This window comes from Daphnia carinata, chromosome 9 (assembly GCF_022539665.2).
Source record: "Daphnia carinata strain CSIRO-1 chromosome 9, CSIRO_AGI_Dcar_HiC_V3, whole genome shotgun sequence".
Lineage (NCBI taxonomy): Eukaryota > Metazoa > Arthropoda > Branchiopoda > Diplostraca > Daphniidae > Daphnia > Daphnia carinata.
Window position 1 is genome coordinate 8,594,658 of NC_081339.1, and position 21,289 is coordinate 8,615,946.

Consider the following 21,289-nt stretch of genomic DNA (forward strand, 5'->3'; position numbering starts at 1 on the left):
AGCTGTGTTTGTAGCTGAAAGTTCTATTAGTCTGGAGAAAGGCAGCTTTAAAGAACGAATTCTTTGGCACTTATAGTTCTGGAACTGGAAAATTAAAAGGCACCACATGAATGGAAGTGATTGGTCAAGTGGGCAAGACATAGCTATGGGGATGTACACCTATAACTGTGTTTAAGAGATTCTTGTAGAGAAAACATGATGAGAGTATTCGAAATTTGGGAACATTAGTCGTGAGAAACCTGATGAGTTAAGTGCTGCCGCGGATTTGGTTTTGGGTGATCGAGTCCGTGAGCACGGCTGCTAGATCCGTATCAAATGAGGCAAAATCGGGACCAGTGGCCTCTAAGATCTCACCCTCCTCAATCATGATAAATAGAAAACGGTTCAAAATAGCTGCAATTCTTTTCTATTCAAATTTGTTTCTGTTTTTGTTTTGTTTTGCTTTATTTTATTTCATATGAAGTAGAAAAATTCAAGAAAGCTCCAATTTTTTTTTTGGCTAGAAATTCTGGTTTTCTTAAATCCACAATAATTTTTGTTGGACTGTAGGGACTGGTTTACCAACCGTGCACATCGACGGTGGAACTGCCGCTAACGCCGGTGAATTTCCTAACGTGGTAAGCTAATAACCCGCAATATGAATTATTTTGATGACGCTTTTATGTTTTAATCAGTCAAATTTTAATTTTGTTTCTCCATACGGTACACCACCACGCAGTTTTCTATTTATTTATGCATTTGTTTCGTTTTTGAGGCCCGCCCTGAGTTTGAGTGGATCTTTTTGTGGTGGAACTTTGATTGGAGAAAAACATATCTAAGCGGAACTATGTCACAGTCCATTTTCTGGTTCATAAGTATGCAGGTGATGTACGTGGAAAAACAAAGTGTTCCAGACCTGTGCCGCAGCCATGTAGAAGTCCGTGAATGTTTTTTTTTCAAATTCTTTAATTGGAGCAATTATGTGTATGGTAGCTTTGATGAAAACAATCACAGGGAACCCACTGCAACGCGATTCCATACACAAAAAAAAAACGTGGAAGGTGTCATTTAATATAATATACAAATGTTAACTTTAAGATTCCTGCGTACAAGGTCGTTAAAAATAGTTTATTATCTTTTGACGTAATTTTCAACTTGCAAAGTGAAGGTAACAAAAAACTAAAAAAATAAGGAGAAAGGTTACCACTTCCCCGCTTATTCCTTTCTATTTAGATGGCCTTTCTACCTCTTTCTTTGAACAAAGTAATACCGGGCCAATTGGCACAGGTAATACCTCTGTCATTTAGTTCTATCTTTACCGTTTGAGCCTGTTGTACACAACCGTTTCTCATCCCCCCAATCGTTTTTTTTTGGTTTCAACGTGATCGTAAATCGACCCGTGTGTTAGTTGCTGCGCTGATTGCGTTTAAGCTGAGCGTGAATTTTTTTCTGTGTTGAATCAATAATAGACCAATATTTTCTTTGTGCAAGCCGTTTGTTCTGGTGTTACATTCAAAAGTGAAAATGTATGGCCTATTAAGAAGCTCTTAACTAGGTAATTGGTAATTCTTTGTTTATTTGCAACTTTTCCTTTAACGCCGAAAGCATGTGCATACGTCATCAACTCTGAGTCCCATCCCGGCACGTCTAGGGCCTGCCCGTGTTCTTTTCGCTGATACTGGCCCGAGTTGTTTAATGAATAACTTTAATGGAAGGTCTTGCTGAGCGCTAGACTCTGTCTGTTAACACTTTGATTTGTCTCAAATTTAAGGTATCTTTTTTTGCTTTACGCTTTTTTCTGGGATTTCATGAGGAAAAAGCCACGTTATATTTGTTATATAAAACTACGAATTCAGGCAGCCTAGCCCATTGTGTATTTAACCTGTGTACGTGATGTTAGTTTAACCAAGGATATTTTCACGTGTACAGTTCGTAGCTTATATTGAAAGCTTGTCACGTTTATTGCAATTGATTCCTATGCATGTGATGTACGTGGAAAAACAGAGTGTTCCAGACCTGTGTCGCAGCCATTTAGATAAACCAATGAACGTTTTCCAAATTCGTTGGCTGGAACAGTTATGCGTGTCGTAACTTTGATAAAAACAATCACGAGGAACCCATTGAAACGCCATTTCATACAAAAGAAAAACGGGTGGATAGGTGTCAGTTTAATATAAAATAGAAATACTAGTAACTTCAAGATTCCTGCGCCCAAGGTCGTCCAGAGCGATTCACTTTTCTTTGATGCAATTTTCCACTTGTAATTTCCAGAAAACAAAAAAAAGGAGAAAGGTTACCGCTTCTCTGTTTATTCCTTTCTATTTAGATGACCTTTCCTCCTCGTTCTCTGAACAAAGTAATACCGGGCCAATTGTTATACGTAATACCTCTGCCATTTAATTCTATCATTACCGATGAGCATGTCGTACACAACCGTTTCTCATCTGCCCAATCGTTTTTTCTTTGTTTCAACGTGATCATGAATCGACCCGTGCGTTAATTCTGCGTTATCGCCTTTAAGCTCAACGTGGATTTTTTTTCTGTATTGAATCAATATTAGGTCAACATTTCCTTTTTGCAAACCGTTTGTTCTGGTGTTACATTCAAAAATGAAAATGTATGGCTATTAAAAAACCCTTAACTAGGCAATTCTTTGTTTATCCGCAAACTTTCCTTTAACGCCGAAAGTAAGTGTGTACGTACGTCGTTAACTCTGAATCCCATGCCGGCACGTCTAGGGCCTGCCTGTGTTCTTTTTTCGGACACTGGCCCGAGTTGTCTAATGGACGATCTTAATGGAAGATCGTGCTGATCGCTAGGCTCTGTCTGTTAACACTTTGATTTGTCTGAAATTTAAAGTACCTTTTTTTTGCTTTTATCTGGGATTTTATGAGGAAAAAGCCCAAGTTTATATTTGTTAAATAAGGCTACAAATTCAGGCAGCCTAGCCCATCGTGTATTTATCCTGTGTAGGCCTACGTGATGTTGTCTTCAACAATGCATACCGTATATTGAAAGCTTGTCATGTTTATTGCAATTGATTCATGTTCTATGTCTGTACAGTTTTAGAATTCTTCTTATTAGTTCCATTTACCTTGTTTTCCATTTCAGATACAAAATTACCTGTTGAGACCGGAAAGCGATGAAGACACGACTTGCGTGAACCGCCGATTCAGTACAACTAAGCCAATAGAATGTGCAATGAAATTTCAAGAAGGTAGTGGTTGGATGAAACTTGTCCCGCACTGCTCGAACGCCATTGGATGCCTCCGTTCGTCGCACGTCATTTGGTGGTGAGAAACATAGCAAAACAGAGCGCGCATGTGTGCAAGTGTTTCGAAACGCGCCTTGTGCATAGAAAATGACTCTCTTTGTTTCCGCCCTCACCCCTGTCTTATCAAAGCCCTTAATCTGAAAAACTCTATTTAAAAGATGCCAACCTGCCAACCATTGCCCTTGTGTAGCTTCTGGATACTGTATGACATTTACGTCAGCGAAGGTGGCCAAACTTACTGGAGCGAGAAACATGTGCGCCCCTCGAGTGATTAGCACGTCATCTCTTTTTCATACGCTTTTTTAAATAACATTTGCCTTGGTTCAAACTTTTCAAATGCGTGGGCAAACCGTTCTGTTCTTCAGCAATGATGGAAAGATGCCAAAATTTGTGGGACAAACGCAGTTTGGGTCTCCTTCGAATGGAAATAAAAAGGAGACGCTCGAACACGATGATCATTCGTCGATCGCCATCTCTGCCTACCTGTGCTTTCGAGATACTGGTGACGCTCTCCCGATCTACTGTACATCCTTCACAATGAGTTTCACCATTTGGGTAAAACAAATTTCCTTTTATTACTTTAAGCTAGAATAGATGTTGTCTTCTTTTTTCGCCCCTGATGGTAAATTGGAATTGAACTTAACTATGTTTGGGCGTAACAGGCTTTAGCCTTAATTTGGCTGGTTGGTTCCGTGCATCCGCACACACTCCGTGCCGTCAATAGTAAGAACCTTTTTATTTTGTTTAAGTTTGATGCCAATCGAGATACATAGACAACGACGCAGAATTGCTGCAATCCTTTGTTTTATTCAAATTTGTTTTTGTTTTTGTTTTTGGTTTCGTTTTTTTTTTTGTTGTTGTTTTCTTTTTATTCTATATGAATTTGAAACGTTCAAAATTGCCCAAAATTTCGATTTTGGTGAGAAATCTTGATTTCTTTTAATCCACAATAATTTTCGTTGGGCTGTAGGGACTGGCTTGCCAACCATATCCATCGTCGGTGGAACTGAAGCTGCCGCCGGTGAATTTCCTGACGTGGTAAGCTAATAACCTGCAATGCAAATGAATTATTTTGATGGCAGTTTTCAGTGTTAATCATTTCAATGTTCATATTTTTTTTCCCGTCCCACGGTACACCGCCATGCATTTTTTAAATTTATTTATGGATTTGTTTCGTGCACAGGTCGTTCTGGAATTGAATGGAGCTTTGTGTGGTGGAACTTTAATTGGAGAAAAACATGTCATGACAGCAGCTCATTGTATTTCTGGGTAAATTAATGAAGGCCCTTTACTATCCATATTGCCAAAATATTCCATCAACAACTTCAATTTCTAATGTATGCTTGTTGTTGTTTTGTTTTTTCGAACCATTTGTTCCCTTTCGCGTGGATCCATTTTGATTTTAGGTCAGCCGATCCTTCCAGCTACGTTGTGAATCTTAACACGTTGTCAATTTCCGGTGGAGGAGAAGGCTCCGTTAGCAGAGGAGTATCGTCCGTTGTTATACACGAAGCTTACGACAGTAGAACTAGCGTAAGTTTTTAGAAAGAAAACTGACACCTATTTTTAACATTTATTTGCGATAATTGAAAGCTAAGCGTGTGAAATTAGAAATGCGACACTTGATTTCCTTTGAGTACTGTTTAGTAGTATTAGAAGCACGCAAGCCTATTTGCGATGGAAAATATTTTCCACTATGGTTTGCAGTTCGACATGTTTACGATTAGCTTGATTATTCTATTTGCGAAATATATTGTCGACTTCCAAGTCATCTACTCAATATTTGTTTTGAAGCGATCATCGTGTTCTTTAACCTTACCGGTTAATTACAGATGAATGACATTGCATTACTGGTGTTGAGTGAACCGGTGACAGGCATCCAATTTGCCATCCTTCCGACGGATGAAGCAACGACAGGGGAGCCTATTACGGATGCGCCTACGGAACCGCCAACAGAACCGCCAACAGAACCGCCAACGGAACCACCAACGGAACCGCCAACGGAGCCGCCAACGGAACCACCAACGGAACCCACAACTACCACAAAACCCACTACTACCAAAAAACCAACAACTACCAAAAAGCCGACGACCACCAAAAAACCGACAACTACCAAAAAACCGACAACTACCAAAAAACCGACGACCACCAAAAAACCGACGACCACCAAAAAACCGACGACCACCAAAAAACCGACAACTAAGAAAACGACAACTAAAAAGCCAACGACTAAACCAACAACAACAAAGCCGAAAACTACCAAGAAGCCAACAACGGTGAAGACAACAGCAAAACCTAAAACCACCAAGAAACCAGCCATGAGAGCTTTCCCTGACTATGCCAACGCGGCAGCCGTCATCGTTGGATGGGGAACAACTTCTTCGGGTGAAACATTCCCTATTTCTTTCATACATTTCTGGAAATGTATTTACTATTTCCTTGTTCTTAAACAAACGATTTCTTTTTTCGCTTGCTCAATAGGTGGAAGCGTGTCAAGCGTACTGCTAAAGGCCGACGTCAATGTTCTAGATAATTCAGTTTGCACCAGTCAATACGGATCGAGTTTCGACGGCACTGCTATGTTGTGTGCCTCCGCAAATGGAAGAGACACTTGCCAGGTTATACCATCAAAATCAATATAAAGTTGTAGTCGGATTTTGCAATTCAGATAACAACATCCAAATGTTGTTTGATTTGGCAGGGTGACAGTGGCGGACCGATTTACGTTGGTGGCGTTCAAGTCGGTATCACCTCCTTTGGTAGAGGTTGTGCTGATCCTGATTTTGCCGGTGTTTATACACGGGTCAGCAATTACGTCAGCTGGATTAAAACCAACCAGGCGAATACTAGTAGCTAAATAGCTTATCAATTTTCGCCGATAAATCTATACGGTGTGCAGCTTTCGCCGTTACGACTGAACTTGTTTTAAAAGTAAACCTTCTGGTCTTTTCACCTGCATTCACCATCTTTCTAAAGTGTACCTTTAATGCCCATTATGGTGTTTAGTTTGATTATGCACGCGTGAGAAAAAAAACCATTGTATTGGTAAAATAAATTCTTTATTGAGCAAGCATAAAACTGATGGATGTGTTTGTCTCTTTGGGTTACTGCCTCTTCCTCTACCTCTGTCCCTCCCCTACCCCCTCCTCTATTGAAGCACAACTTCAAACGTGCATCGATACGGTTTTACTGGTATTCCTCGTCCGATAATGATGCGACCGTCTTTTCTCTGCGTTGGGTATGGCTGACTAAGCGGAACTATGTCACAGTCCATTTACTGATGGTTCATAACTATGCAGGTGATGTACGTAGAGAAGCAGAGTGTTCCACACCGGTGTCGCAGCCATTTAAATACCCCCTGAATGTTGTAGTTCTGCGTTCATTGCCTGTAAGCTGAGCGTGAATTTTTTCTGTGTTGAATCAATATTAGACCAAGATTCTCTTTGTGCAAACCGTTTGTTCTGGTGTTATACATTCAGAAGGGAAAATGCATGGCCTATTAATAAACCCTTGACTAGGTAATTCTTCGTTTATGTGCAACTTTTCTTTTTAACGCCGAAAGCATGTGTATACGTCATCAATTCTGAGTCCCATCCCGGCACGTCTAGGGCCTGTCCGTGTTCTTTTCATGGATATTGGCTCAATTTGTCTAATGGATGATCTTAATGGAAGGTTGTGCTGAGTGCTAGCTTCTGTCTGTTAATACCTTGATTTACGTCAAATTTAAAGTATCTCATTTACTGTTTTCTGCGATAGGAGGAAAAAGTCCAAGTTATATTTGTTGAACAAAGCTACGAATTCAGGCAACCTAGGCCATAGTGTATTTAACTTGTGTACGTGATGTTGACCTCATCTGGAATTTGTTCACGTAGCTACAATTCATAACGTTTATTTAAAGCTTGTCACGTTTATTGCAATCCATTGATACCTTATGTCTGTACAGTTGTCGAATTCTTCCAATTAGTTCCATTTACCTTGTTTTCCATTTCCGATGCAAATTACCTGTTGTGACTGGAACGCAAATGGAGACACGACTTGCGTGATCCCCTGATGCAGGATAACTAAGCCAGTAGAAAGTGCAATGAAATTTCGAGAAGGTAGTTGTTGGATGAAACTTGTCCCGCACTGCTCTAATGCAATTGGATGCCGTCGTTCGTCGCACGTCATTTGGTACTGAGAAACGTGGCAAAACAGAGAGCGCATGTGTGCAAGTGTCGAGAGCCGCGCCTTGTGCATAGAAAATGATTCACTCTCTTTTCGCCCTCATTCTCGCCTTATCAAAGTCCTAAATCTAAAACTTCGTTGAAAATATACCAAACTTTTAACCATTACACTTGTGTAACTAATGGATACTTAGTGATATCTACGTCAGCAAAGGTGGCCGAACTGGCAAGAGGGAGATACACGTGCGCGTTTCCAATTTACTTGTTTCACACACTTTGTTTTGCTCTCCACACGTATGTTTGCGTGTTGCGAGAATATCCAATAGTATTTCAGCACATGTACAGTACACGTGCGTAATTCGCACCTCCATGTTTTTTTTAATCCCATTCTGTTAGTCCCATTTATCTGGATTCAATCTTTTCGAATGCGTGGGCAAAACGATCTGTTTTCCAACAACGATGAAAAGCTGCCAAGAGTGTGGGACTTACGCAGTTTGGATCTCCGTCGAATTCAAATAGAAAGGAGACGGTCGAACACGATGATCATTCGTCGATCGCCATCTCTGCCTACCTGTGCTTTCGAGATACTGGTGACGCTCTCCGGATCTACTGTACATCCTTCACAATGAGTTTCACCGCTGAGACACCCAGTTTAATGATGATTGTTGTCAAAGCAATCACTTCTAATTTGTAGGGGACCTCCATGGTGAATCCTTACCACGTTATGATTACTACGGCGAAAATCACTAGGTATCAAATAACGCAACAAAAATAAAAGAAAACAAAAAACCTTACGCAATGTACGGCGTTCAACGTGGACTGTAGTTTTGTTCGCAAGTTCTCTGTAAAGTTTGCCATTGGACACACGATTGTAGACAACTTCCGCTGTGAAACTGACGCCCTCACTTGTCAAAATCTTTCCCCTTTCTTCAACAGCTCTACAGGTCTGTGGTCAAGAAATAAGTACCATCTGTCAGTCAAAAATGAAACTAAATGACTCACAGGTTGACGACAAATCATCGTATTACCTGGTTCAATTATACCTTGTTTGAGGTTTTTTATGCATAATATGCCATTTCATTTTGAATTTCTCGTTACTTTTTATCTAATTATGATATCAACTAATATTAGTCACACTTTTCCCTTTAAAGTTCATTCAAAACATCTGAGAATTCAATTTCAGAATTTATTTGAAAAAGATTTCTCACGGAAACTACATTACGGCTTTTTAGCTTTTGACTATAATAATGCCGTTTGCCGAACAGTACACGATCTGCCCAAGCCGAGGCTCGGCATTTCTTGCTCGTGCCACAATCGTCGGAGAAAAGATCGGTACAAAAATTTCGTTCTGTTAGGCTACCCAATTGGCATTTCCGGCGCAACTCATGTTCCACGTATGAATTCGATTTACGGGATGTTTTTTTTAAATGACCGAAGTCCGCGCTACGGGGTCCCACATTACTTAGAAGTGTATTTGATTATATTAATTAAATTATTAATTCGATTTGCGGAATATTTTTAATAGCTTTAGGCCGCGTTACCGGATCTCTTACATTATTTATAAATCATTTGAATTAAAATATATTTTGCAGAATAACGAAAAACAATTTTAAAGTCATTGAGCTAAAAAAAAAAAAAAATAAGGACCAAGAATCAATTAGAAATTTCATAGAAACATTCTAATCAAGTGCCACCTAGTGGCAACTGAAGTGCAACTTCTAGGTATAATAGCGGGATTGGTATACCTGTTTCATTCACGCTCCGTGGTTGCACCCGTTTCAGTTTCTATAGTAGCATTTCTTGCGTATTAAAATTTTTCAGCATAAATTAAATTCCGTATAATAATAACACAGCAAGTCGCGAATAAAGTTCATTTTTTATAATCGTCAAATAGTTCACCGTGTTGGCGAAATTTAACATTTAAGCTCAATAGACGCCATAACGTGCAGCAGCCTTTTGTCAGCGATCGTTGAACAGTATAAGGGACTTGATGAAACAACTTATGTTTGTAGATGTAAGTTAGATGTAAGTTAGATGTAAGTTAGATGTAAGTTAGATGTAAGTTAGATGTAAGCTAGATGTAAGCTAGATGTAAGCTAGATGTAAGTACGTAGATGTAAGTAAAAAAAAAAAAGTCGGGTTGGTGCAGTGGTTCAAGTGATAGGCGGCAACATGGACCATGCAGCCTATCACTTGTGACTCCAAATCACGAACCAAGCACACGGTCATTCCTCCAATACTGTGACCGTACTAAGTGCTCATTGCATTCGAATTCGTTCGAATGCAATGTCCTGACTTTTTCCTTCAGCTTTGGGCTCGACCTACGGGCCAAAAAGAAACACGTCAAAACCACAAGTTTTTCATGGTTTCACATATTTTCGTTGGCGTTTGCCAATAAAATTCCTAAGGCACGGCTTTCAGCGTTTCCATTGAACTTGTTTGGAAAACCCTCTTTTGATTTTTGTTTTTGTTTTTTTCAAGTGCATTAACCATGTTTTACAAAGATCACCAAAAATGCATTTTATAATATTATCAGTTTAATTACGCACGCATGATTTTAAAAAAGTATTTTGTTTTCAAAATAAATTCTTTTTTAAGCAAGCATAATACTGATGGATGTGTTTGTCTCTTCCGGTTACCGCCTCTGCCCCTCCCCTATCCCCTCCTCTATTGTAGCACAACTTCAAACGTGCATGGATACAGTTTTACTAGTACTCCTCGTCCGCTAATGAAGCGACCGCCTTTCCTCTGCGTTGGGTATGGCTCTCTGAACGGAACTATTTCGCAGTCCATTTACTGGTTCGTAAGTATGCATGTGATGTACGTGGAAAAAACAGAGTGTTCCACACCTGTGTCGCAGCCATTTAGACAAACCCCTGAAGGTTTTACAAATTCTTTAATCCGAACAACTATGTGTATGGTAGCTTTGATGAAAACAATCCCAGGGAACCCTACACTTGTGTAACATGTGGATGCTTTGTGATATCTACGTCAGCAAAGGTGGACGACCTGGCAAGAGGGTGACGCACGTGCGCTTATTCAATTTACTGGATTCGCACACTTTGTTATGTTTTCCATATGTATGTTTACGTGTTGCGAGAATGTCCAATAGCATTTCAGCACATGTACAGTACACGTGCGTGATTCGCGCCTCCATTTTGTTTTTAAATTCCCTTCTGTTAGTCACATTTGCCTCGATTTAAACTTTTCGAATGCGTGGACAAACAGTTCTGCTTTCCAGCAACGATGGAAAAGTGCCAAGATTCGTGGGACAAACGCAGTTTGGGTTTCCCTCGAATTGAAATAGAAAGGAGACGCGCGAACAAGATGATCATTCGTCGATCTCCATCGCTGCCTAGCTGTGTTTTCGAGATCCTGGTGACGCTCTTCCGATCCACTCTACATCATTCACAATGAGTTTCGCCATCTGGGTAAAACAACTTTCGTTTTATTATTTTAAGCTCAAATACATGTTGTCCTTTTTTTTTTGGCTCTAGATGGTAAATTGAAATTGAATTTTATTTATGTTTGGATTGAACAGGCTTTAGGCTTAATTTGGCTGGTTGGTTCCGTGCATCCGCACGCACTCCGTGCCGGCAATAGTAAGAACATTTTTGCTTTGCTTAAGTTTGATACCTTAGAACGTGAAGTGTAGAAGAAAAACTCAGAGGATGGACGGGCAGAAACAGTGAGTGGGTCGGCGGGCAAGGGGGAATTCTTGATTTGTAAAAAGAATTAAGAGTAGACGGGCGCGTTAAAATACGTTAGAGCCACCTATCCCCCGGCCCTGGACGGGCCCAAAGCTACTAGCACCTTGTCATATGCAAAGCAAATGATTTGACATTTGTTTTGCTTTTCCATTTTCTTCCCCATTTGTATTTCAAAGTAACGATTCCTGCAGTCCTTATCATTGTGGCCCCAATACGGATTGTATGGTGAGCCCGCTTGGTGTGGTTGTCTGTCGCTGCAAAGCGGGTTTCGTTCCCAAGCCGGACACCATCACCGGTTGCGGACCACAGTGCGACCATGATGACGATTGTTCCAATACGCAAAACTGCGCCAGGGGACGATGTGTCAACATTTGCGAAGATGGCACTTGCGGAATTAACGCTGTTTGCGAGCCCCGCAACCGTCGTGCCATCTGTCGTTGTCCTTTAGGTTACTCTGGCGATCCCTTTACTCGCTGCACTGCAGGTCATATCTCACTGTACCAATCGACGGAATAAAAATCAAAGTATTCAATATCCTTTATTTTTTTTTTTGCATAGATCAACGAATTTTGACGGGTTCCAGCAACAGTCACAGCAACTTGAACAGTAACCCATTTACTGGCAACCGACAGACGATCATCACTGGATCCGATAGCTTTGGTGGATCCTTTAGCAGCGCGCCTGTTTCGAGTTCTTCATCTTGCGGCACTTCTTTCGGCTCTTCTGGTTCCTCGTTTAGCCCAGCTGGATCTTCTTTCACTAGCAGCAGCTCAAGCTTTGGTGATGACCCTTGCGCCAACTTCCAATGCGGATCAAACGCTAACTGCCTCCTTCGAAGCTTCCGGACTGTTTGCGCTTGCCGTGCTGGTTACGAGGGTGACCCTTACGCTGGATGTCGTCGCTCAGAGTGTGTCGGTAAGTTTGGAATCCCTCACTAAATGAAAAATGTAAATTTTTAAATTTCCAATAATTTGCTGGAACAGAAAACTACGAGTGCTCCACCGACAAGGTCTGCCACAACAACCGCTGTATCAATCCATGTTCGACGTCGTGCGGTGTCGATTCTGAATGTACCGTTCGCAATCACGTTACTGTCTGCCAATGCCCCAAAGGATTCATCGGCGATCCATTCGTGTCCTGTACTCCAGCTTCCAGTTCCAGCCTGGCCAGGCGTCAAAGTAAAATGGGAAAAACACTGTTGAAAGAAGCGAAATTTTAATGATGATTTTCTAACTTTTAAAGCTGGTGGAGATTACTGTACCCCTACTCCGTGCGGAGCCAACTCCAGGTGTCGCGTCGAGAACAATCGTGCTGTCTGCTCTTGCTTGGATGGATTTATGGGCAATCCCGTTGAGGTTCTAATGACATAAATAAAATAATAAACAGTAAATAGATGAATAACAAAAGAAAAACTAACTTACAGGGCTGCCATCGTGAATGCGAAACTGATTCCCAATGCGAGGCCAACCAGGCTTGCCTAGGCTTCCGTTGCAACAGATCCATGTGGAATTTGCGGAACTGAAGCCGACTGCAACGTTCGGGTATGAATTTTTGGAAAACCCTCAAGATTTTCCGGTTTTGTTCTTCCCCCTAAACGGTTACGTAAAAATCGTTACGTAATGTTATTGTTTCTGGAACGCTGTTTAGAACCAACGCGCAATCTGTAGTTGCCCGGACCACTTGTTGGGTGATCCGTACAGCGGATGCTACCCCGAGTGCACGCATCACGAGGAATGTCGTCCTCGCCAAGCTTGCTTCAATCTCAAGTGTGTCGACCCGTGCCAAGCAGCTTGCGGCGACCGAGCCGAATGCCGTGTCGAGAACCACAGGGCCATTTGCTCTTGCCCCAAGGGCCACACTGGACATCCATTCACTGCTTGCCTACCATTCGACAGGAGTAAGAATGTCGTATGCAATCTTGAGGGTCTCATCTAGACCATATCTCTTTTTCTCTGGTCAAAACAGGCGATCTTTGCAATCTTTGGCTTTGCACCTAATTTAACGTGTCTCAACAACTGCTTATTTCCTGCAAATAGCATGATGTTATCTTGAATATTATACCTGAATGATTAACTCTGGCCTTAAAATACAACGAGAAAAATCGTTTACTGAAAAAGACTACTTTGCATACTTATCATTTTTGTAGCTGTGTTTGTAGCTGAAAGTTCTATTAGTCTGGAGAAAGGCAGCTTTAAAGAACGAATTCTTTGGCACTTATAGTTCTGGAACTGGAAAATTAAAAGGCACCACATGAATGGAAGTGATTGGTCAAGTGGGCAAGACATAGCTATGGGGATGTACACCTATAACTGTGTTTAAGAGATTCTTGTAGAGAAAACATGATGAGAGTATTCGAAATTTGGGAACATTAGTCGTGAGAAACCTGATGAGTTAAGTGCTGCCGCGGATTTGGTTTTGGGTGATCGAGTCCGTGAGCACGGCTGCTAGATCCGTATCAAATGAGGCAAAATCGGGACCAGTGGCCTCTAAGATCTCACCCTCCTCAATCATGATAAATAGAAAACGGTTCAAAATAGCTGCAATTCTTTTCTATTCAAATTTGTTTCTGTTTTTGTTTTGTTTTGCTTTATTTTATTTCATATGAAGTAGAAAAATTCAAGAAAGCTCCAATTTTTTTTTTGGCTAGAAATTCTGGTTTTCTTAAATCCACAATAATTTTTGTTGGACTGTAGGGACTGGTTTACCAACCGTGCACATCGACGGTGGAACTGCCGCTAACGCCGGTGAATTTCCTAACGTGGTAAGCTAATAACCCGCAATATGAATTATTTTGATGACGCTTTTATGTTTTAATCAGTCAAATTTTAATTTTGTTTCTCCATACGGTACACCACCACGCAGTTTTCTATTTATTTATGCATTTGTTTCGTTTTTGAGGCCCGCCCTGAGTTTGAGTGGATCTTTTTGTGGTGGAACTTTGATTGGAGAAAAACATATCTAAGCGGAACTATGTCACAGTCCATTTTCTGGTTCATAAGTATGCAGGTGATGTACGTGGAAAAACAAAGTGTTCCAGACCTGTGCCGCAGCCATGTAGATAAGCCCGTGAATGTTTTTTTTTTCAAATTCTTTAATTGGAGCAATTATGTGTATGGTAGCTTTGATGAAAACAATCACAGGGAACCCACTGCAACGCGATTCCATACACAAAAAAAAAACGTGGAAGGTGTCATTTAATATAATATACAAATGTTAACTTTAAGATTCCTGCGTACAAGGTCGTTAAAAATAGTTTATTATCTTTTGACGTAATTTTCAACTTGCAAAGTGAAGGTAACAAAAAACTAAAAAAATAAGGAGAAAGGTTACCACTTCCCCGCTTATTCCTTTCTATTTAGATGGCCTTTCTACCTCTTTCTTTGAACAAAGTAATACCGGGCCAATTGGCACAGGTAATACCTCTGTCATTTAGTTCTATCTTTACCGTTTGAGCCTGTTGTACACAACCGTTTCTCATCCCCCCAATCGTTTTTTTTTGGTTTCAACGTGATCGTAAATCGACCCGTGCGTTAGTTGCTGCGCTGATTGCGTTTAAGCTGAGCGTGAATTTTTTTCTGTGTTGAATCAATAATAGACCAATATTTTCTTTGTGCAAGCCGTTTGTTCTGGTGTTACATTCAAAAGTGAAAATGTATGGCCTATTAAGAAGCTCTTAACTAGGTAATTGGTAATTCTTTGTTTATTTGCAACTTTTCCTTTAACGCCGAAAGCATGTGCATACGTCATCAACTCTGAGTCCCATCCCGGCACGTCTAGGGCCTGCCCGTGTTCTTTTCGCTGATACTGGCCCGAGTTGTTTAATGAATAACTTTAATGGAAGGTCTTGCTGAGCGCTAGACTCTGTCTGTTAACACTTTGATTTGTCTCAAATTTAAGGTATCTTTTTTTGCTTTACGCTTTTTTCTGGGATTTCATGAGGAAAAAGCCACGTTATATTTGTTATATAAAACTACGAATTCAGGCAGCCTAGCCCATTGTGTATTTAACCTGTGTACGTGATGTTAGTTTAACCAAGGATATTTTCACGTAGGTACAGTTCGTAGCTTATATTGAAAGCTTGTCACGTTTATTGCAATTGATTCCTATGCATGTGATGTACGTGGAAAAACAGAGTGTTCCAGACCTGTGTCGCAGCCATTTAGATAAACCAATGAACGTTTTCCAAATTCGTTGGCTGGAACAGTTATGCGTGTCGTAACTTTGATAAAAACAATCACGAGGAACCCATTGAAACGCCATTTCATACAAAACAAAAACGGGTGGATAGGTGTCAGTTTAATATAAAATAGAAATACTAGTAACTTCAAGATTCCTGCGCCCAAGGTCGTCCAGAGCGATTCACTTTTCTTTGATGCAATTTTCCACTTGTAATTTCCAGAAAACAAAAAAAAAGGAGAAAGGTTACCGCTTCTCTGTTTATTCCTTTCTATTTAGATGACCTTTCCTCCTCGTTCTCTGAACAAAGTAATACCGGGCCAATTGTTATACGTAATACCTCTGCCATTTAATTCTATCATTACCGATGAGCATGTCGTACACAACCGTTTCTCATCTGCCCAATCGTTTTTTCTTTGTTTCAACGTGATCATGAATCGACCCGTGCGTTAATTCTGCGTTATCGCCTTTAAGCTCAACGTGGATTTTTTTTCTGTATTGAATCAATATTAGGTCAACATTTCCTTTTTGCAAACCGTTTGTTCTGGTGTTACATTCAAAAATGAAAATGTATGGCCTATTAAAAAACCCTTAACTAGGCAATTCTTTGTTTATCCGCAAACTTTCCTTTAACGCCGAAAGTAAGTGTGTACGTACGTCGTTAACTCTGAATCCCATGCCGGCACGTCTAGGGCCTGCCTGTGTTCTTTTTTCGGACACTGGCCCGAGTTGTCTAATGGACGATCTTAATGGAAGATCGTGCTGATCGCTAGGCTCTGTCTGTTAACACTTTGATTTGTCTGAAATTTAAAGTACCTTTTTTTTGCTTTTATCTGGGATTTTATGAGGAAAAAGCCCAAGTTTATATTTGTTAAATAAGGCTACAAATTCAGGCAGCCTAGCCCATCGTGTATTTATCCTGTGTAGGCCTACGTGATGTTGTCTTCAACAATGCATACCGTATATTGAAAGCTTGTCATGTTTATTGCAATTGATTCATGTTCTATGTCTGTACAGTTTTAGAATTCTTCTTATTCGTTCCATTTACCTTGTTTTCCATTTCAGATACAAAATTACCTGTTGAGACCGGAAAGCGATGAAGACACGACTTGCGTGAACCGCCGATTCAGTACAACTAAGCCAATAGAATGTGCAATGAAATTTCAAGAAGGTAGTGGTTGGATGAAACTTGTCCCGCACTGCTCGAACGCCATTGGATGCCTCCGTTCGTCGCACGTCATTTGGTGGTGAGAAACATAGCAAAACAGAGCGCGCATGTGTGCAAGTGTTTCGAAACGCGCCTTGTGCATAGAAAATGACTCTCTTTGTTTCCGCCCTCACCCCTGTCTTATCAAAGCCCTTAATCTGAAAAACTCTATTTAAAAGATGCCAACCTGCCAACCATTGCCCTTGTGTAGCTTCTGGATAATGTATGACATTTACGTCAGCGAAGGTGGCCAAACTTACTGGAGCGAGAAACATGTGCGCCCCTCGAGTGATTAGCACGTCATCTCTTTTTCATACGCTTTTTTAAATAACATTTGCCTTGGTTCAAACTTTTCAAATGCGTGGGCAAACCGTTCTGTTCTTCAGCAATGATGGAAAGATGCCAAAATTTGTGGGACAAACGCAGTTTGGGTCTCCTTCGAATTGAAATAAAAAGGAGACGCTCGAACACGATGATCATTCGTCGATCGCCATCTCTGCCTACCTGTGCTTTCGAGATACTGGTGACGCTCTCCCGATCTACTGTACATCCTTCACAATGAGTTTCACCATTTGGGTAAAACAAATTTCCTTTTATTACTTTAAGCTAGAATAGATGTTGTCTTCTTTTTTCGCCCCTGATGGTAAATTGGAATTGAACTTAACTATGTTTGGGCGTAACAGGCTTTAGCCTTAATTTGGCTGGTTGGTTCCGTGCATCCGCACACACTCCGTGCCGTCAATAGTAAGAACCTTTTTATTTTGTTTAAGTTTGATGCCAATCGAGATACATAGACAACGACGCAGAATTGCTGCAATCCTTTGTTTTATTCAAATTTGTTTTTGTTTTTGTTTTTGGTTTCGTTTTTTTTTTGTTGTTGTTTTCTTTTTATTCTATATGAATTTGAAACGTTCAAAATTGCCCAAAATTTCGATTTTGGTGAGAAATCTTGATTTCTTTTAATCCACAATAATTTTCGTTGGGCTGTAGGGACTGGCTTGCCAACCATATCCATCGTCGGTGGAACTGAAGCTGCCGCCGGTGAATTTCCTGACGTGGTAAGCTAATAACCTGCAATGCAAATGAATTATTTTGATGGCAGTTTTCAGTGTTAATCATTTCAATGTTCATATTTTTTTTCCCGTCCCACGGTACACCGCCATGCATTTTTTAAATTTATTTATGGATTTGTTTCGTGCACAGGTCGTTCTGGAATTGAATGGAGCTTTGTGTGGTGGAACTTTAATTGGAGAAAAACATGTCATGACAGCAGCTCATTGTATTTCTGGGTAAATTAATGAAGGCCCTTTACTATCCATATTGCCAAAATATTCCATCAACAACTTCAATTTCTAATGTATGCTTGTTGTTGTTTTGTTTTTTCGAACCATTTGTTCCCTTTCGCGTGGATCCATTTTGATTTTAGGTCAGCCGATCCTTCCAGCTACGTTGTGAATCTTAACACGTTGTCAATTTCCGGTGGAGGAGAAGGCTCCGTTAGCAGAGGAGTATCGTCCGTTGTTATACACGAAGCTTACGACAGTAGAACTAGCGTAAGTTTTTAGAAAGAAAACTGACACCTATTTTTAACATTTATTTGCGATAATTGAAAGCTAAGCGTGTGAAATTAGAAATGCGACACTTGATTTCCTTTGAGTACTGTTTAGTAGTATTAGAAGCACGCAAGCCTATTTGCGATGGAAAATATTTTCCACTATGGTTTGCAGTTCGACATGTTTACGATTAGCTTGATTATTCTATTTGCGAAATATATTGTCGACTTCCAAGTCATCTACTCAATATTTGTTTTGAAGCGATCATCGTGTTCTTTAACCTTACCGGTTAATTACAGATGAATGACATTGCATTACTGGTGTTGAGTGAACCGGTGACAGGCATCCAATTTGCCATCCTTCCGACGGATGAAGCAACGACAGGGGAGCCTATTACGGATGCGCCTACGGAACCGCCAACAGAACCGCCAACAGAACCGCCAACGGAACCACCAACGGAACCGCCAACGGAGCCGCCAACGGAACCACCAACGGAACCCACAACTACCACAAAACCCACTACTACCAAAAAACCAACAACTACCAAAAAGCCGACGACCACCAAAAAACCGACAACTACCAAAAAACCGACAACTACCAAAAAACCGACGACCACCAAAAAACCGACGACCACCAAAAAACCGACAACTAAGAAAACGACAACTAAAAAGCCAACGACTAAACCAACAACAACAAAGCCGAAAACTACCAAGAAGCCAACAACGGTGAAGACAACAGCAAAACCTAAAACCACCAAGAAACCAGCCATGAGAGCTTTCCCTGACTATGCCAACGCGGCAGCCGTCATCGTTGGATGGGGAACAACTTCTTCGGGTGAAACATTTCCTATTTCTTTCATACATTTCTGGAAATGTATTTACTATTTCCTTGTTCTTAAACAAACGATTTCTTTTTTCGCTTGCTCAATAGGTGGAAGCGTGTCAAGCGTACTGCTAAAGGCCGACGTCAATGTTCTAGATAATTCAGTTTGCACCAGTCAATACGGATCGAGTTTTGACGGCACTGCTATGTTGTGTGCCTCCGCAAATGGAAGAGACACTTGCCAGGTTATACCATCAAAATCAATATAAAGTTGTAGTCGGATTTTGCAATTCAGATAACAACATCCAAATGTTGTTTGATTTGGCAGGGTGACAGTGGCGGACCGATTTACGTTGGTGGCGTTCAAGTCGGTATCACCTCCTTTGGTAGAGGTTGTGCTGATCCTGATTTTGCCGGTGTTTATACACGGGTCAGCAATTACGTCAGCTGGATTAAAACCAACCAGGCGAATACTAGTAGCTAAATAGCTTATCAATTTTCGCCGATAAATCTATACGGTGTGCAGCTTTCGCCGTTACGACTGAACTTGTTTTAAAAGTAAACCTTCTGGTCTTTTCACCTGCATTCACCATCTTTCTAAAGTGTACCTTTAATGCCCATTATGGTGTTTAGTTTGATTATGCACGCGTGAGAAAAAAAACCATTGTATTGGTAAAATAAATTCTTTATTGAGCAAGCATAAAACTGATGGATGTGTTTGTCTCTTTGGGTTACTGCCTCTTCCTCTACCTCTGTCCCTCCCCTACCCCCTCCTCTATTGAAGCACAACTTCAAACGTGCATCGATACGGTTTTACTGGTATTCCTCGTCCGATAATGATGCGACCGTCTTTTCTCTGCGTTGGGTATGGCTGACTAAGCGGAACTATGTCACAGTCCATTTACTGATGGTTCATAACTATGCAGGTGATGTACGTAGAGAAGCAGAGTGTTCCACACCGGTGTCGCAGCCATTTAAATACCCCCTGAATGTTGTAGTTCTGCGTTCATTGCCTGTAAGCTGAGCGTGAATTTTTTCTGTGTTGAATCAATATTAGACCAAGATTCTCTTTGTGCAAACCGTTTGTTCTGGTGTTATACATTCACAAGGGAAAATGCATGGCCTATTAATAAACCCTTGACTAGGTAATTCTTCGTTTATGTGCAACTTTTCTTTTTAACGCCGAAAGCATGTGTATACGTCATCAATTCTGAGTCCCATCCCGGCACGTCTAGGGCCTGTCCGTGTTCTTTTCATGGATATTGGCTCAATTTGTCTAATGGATGATCTTAATGGAAGGTTGTGCTGAGTGCTAGCTTCTGTCTGTTAATACCTTGATTTACGTCAAATTTAAAGTATCTCATTTACTGTTTTCTGCGATAGGAGGAAAAAGTCCAAGTTATATTTGTTGAACAAAGCTACGAATTCAGGCAACCTAGGCCATAGTGTATTTAACTTGTGTACGTGATGTTGACCTCATCTGGAATTTGTTCACGTAGCTACAATTCATAACGTTTATTTAAAGCTTGTCACGTTTATTGCAATCCATTGATACCTTATGTCTGTACAGTTGTCGAATTCTTCCAATTAGTTCCATTTACCTTGTTTTCCATTTCCGATGCAAATTACCTGTTGTGACTGGAACGCAAATGGAGACACGACTTGCGTGATCCCCTGATTCAGGATAACTAAGCCAGTAGAAAGTGCAATGAAATTTCGAGAAGGTAGTTGTTGGATGAAACTTGTCCCGCACTGATCTAATGCAATTGGATGCCGTCGTTCGTCGCACGTCATTTGGTACTGAGAAACGTGGCAAAACAGAGAGCGCATGTGTGCAAGTGTCGAGAGCCGCGCCTTGTGCATAGAAAATGATTCACTCTCTTTTCGCCCTCATTCTCGCCTTATCAAAGTCCTAAATCTAAAACTTCGTTGAAAATATACCAAACTTTTAACCATTACACTTGTGTAACTAATGGATACTTAGTGATATCTACGTCAGCAAAGGTGGCCGAACTGGCAAGAGGGAGATACACGTGCGCGTTTCCAATTTACTTGTTTCACACACTTTGTTTTGCTCTCCACACGTATGTTTGCGTGTTGCGAGAATATCCAATAGTATTTCAGCACATGTACAGTACACGTACGTAATTCGCACCTCCATGTTTTTTTTAATCCCATTCTGTTAGTCCCATTTATCTGGATTCAATCTTTTCGAATGCGTGGGCAAAACGATCTGTTTTCCAACAACGATGAAAAGCTGCCAAGAGTGTGGGACTTACGCAGTTTGGATCTCCGTCGAATTCAAATAAAAAGGAGACGGTCGAACACGATGATCATTCGTCGATCGCCATCTCTGCCTACCTGTGCTTTCGAGATACTGGTGACGCTCTCCGGATCTACTGTAC

At 40.8% G+C, this 21,289-nt stretch overlaps 3 protein-coding genes across 3 annotated transcripts; all 3 read left to right on the top strand.

Moving 5' to 3' along the window:
- Nucleotides 1-3,731: 3,731 nt before the first annotated feature.
- Nucleotides 3,732-6,271, top strand: LOC130700831 (trypsin Blo t 3-like). Its single transcript, XM_057522818.2, has 8 exons — nucleotides 3,732-3,808; nucleotides 3,916-3,976; nucleotides 4,224-4,291; nucleotides 4,437-4,522; nucleotides 4,660-4,786; nucleotides 5,086-5,638; nucleotides 5,735-5,871; nucleotides 5,955-6,271. Exons 1-8 carry the CDS (start codon nucleotides 3,791-3,793, stop codon nucleotides 6,108-6,110), a joined length of 1,206 nt encoding a protein of 401 aa, XP_057378801.1. The 5' UTR covers nucleotides 3,732-3,790; the 3' UTR covers nucleotides 6,111-6,271.
- Nucleotides 6,272-11,680: 5,409 nt separating this feature from the next.
- Nucleotides 11,681-13,086, top strand: LOC130700868 (sushi, nidogen and EGF-like domain-containing protein 1; the record flags this gene model as incomplete). The annotated part of the gene is given in 6 exon segments (XM_057522846.2): nucleotides 11,681-12,041; nucleotides 12,110-12,304; nucleotides 12,369-12,481; nucleotides 12,550-12,621; nucleotides 12,623-12,667; nucleotides 12,774-13,086. Coding segments are annotated over 6 exon segments (1,074 nt in total), but the record flags the coding sequence as incomplete, so codon positions are not given.
- A 3,919-nt stretch (nucleotides 13,087-17,005) lies between these two features.
- LOC130700951 (trypsin Blo t 3-like) lies at nucleotides 17,006-19,529 on the top strand. The gene is made up of 8 exons (XM_057522946.2): nucleotides 17,006-17,085; nucleotides 17,193-17,253; nucleotides 17,500-17,567; nucleotides 17,713-17,798; nucleotides 17,936-18,062; nucleotides 18,362-18,896; nucleotides 18,993-19,129; nucleotides 19,213-19,529. Exons 1-8 carry the CDS (start codon nucleotides 17,068-17,070, stop codon nucleotides 19,366-19,368), a joined length of 1,188 nt encoding a protein of 395 aa, XP_057378929.1. The 5' UTR covers nucleotides 17,006-17,067; the 3' UTR covers nucleotides 19,369-19,529.
- The last annotated feature ends 1,760 nt before the right edge of the window (nucleotides 19,530-21,289 follow it).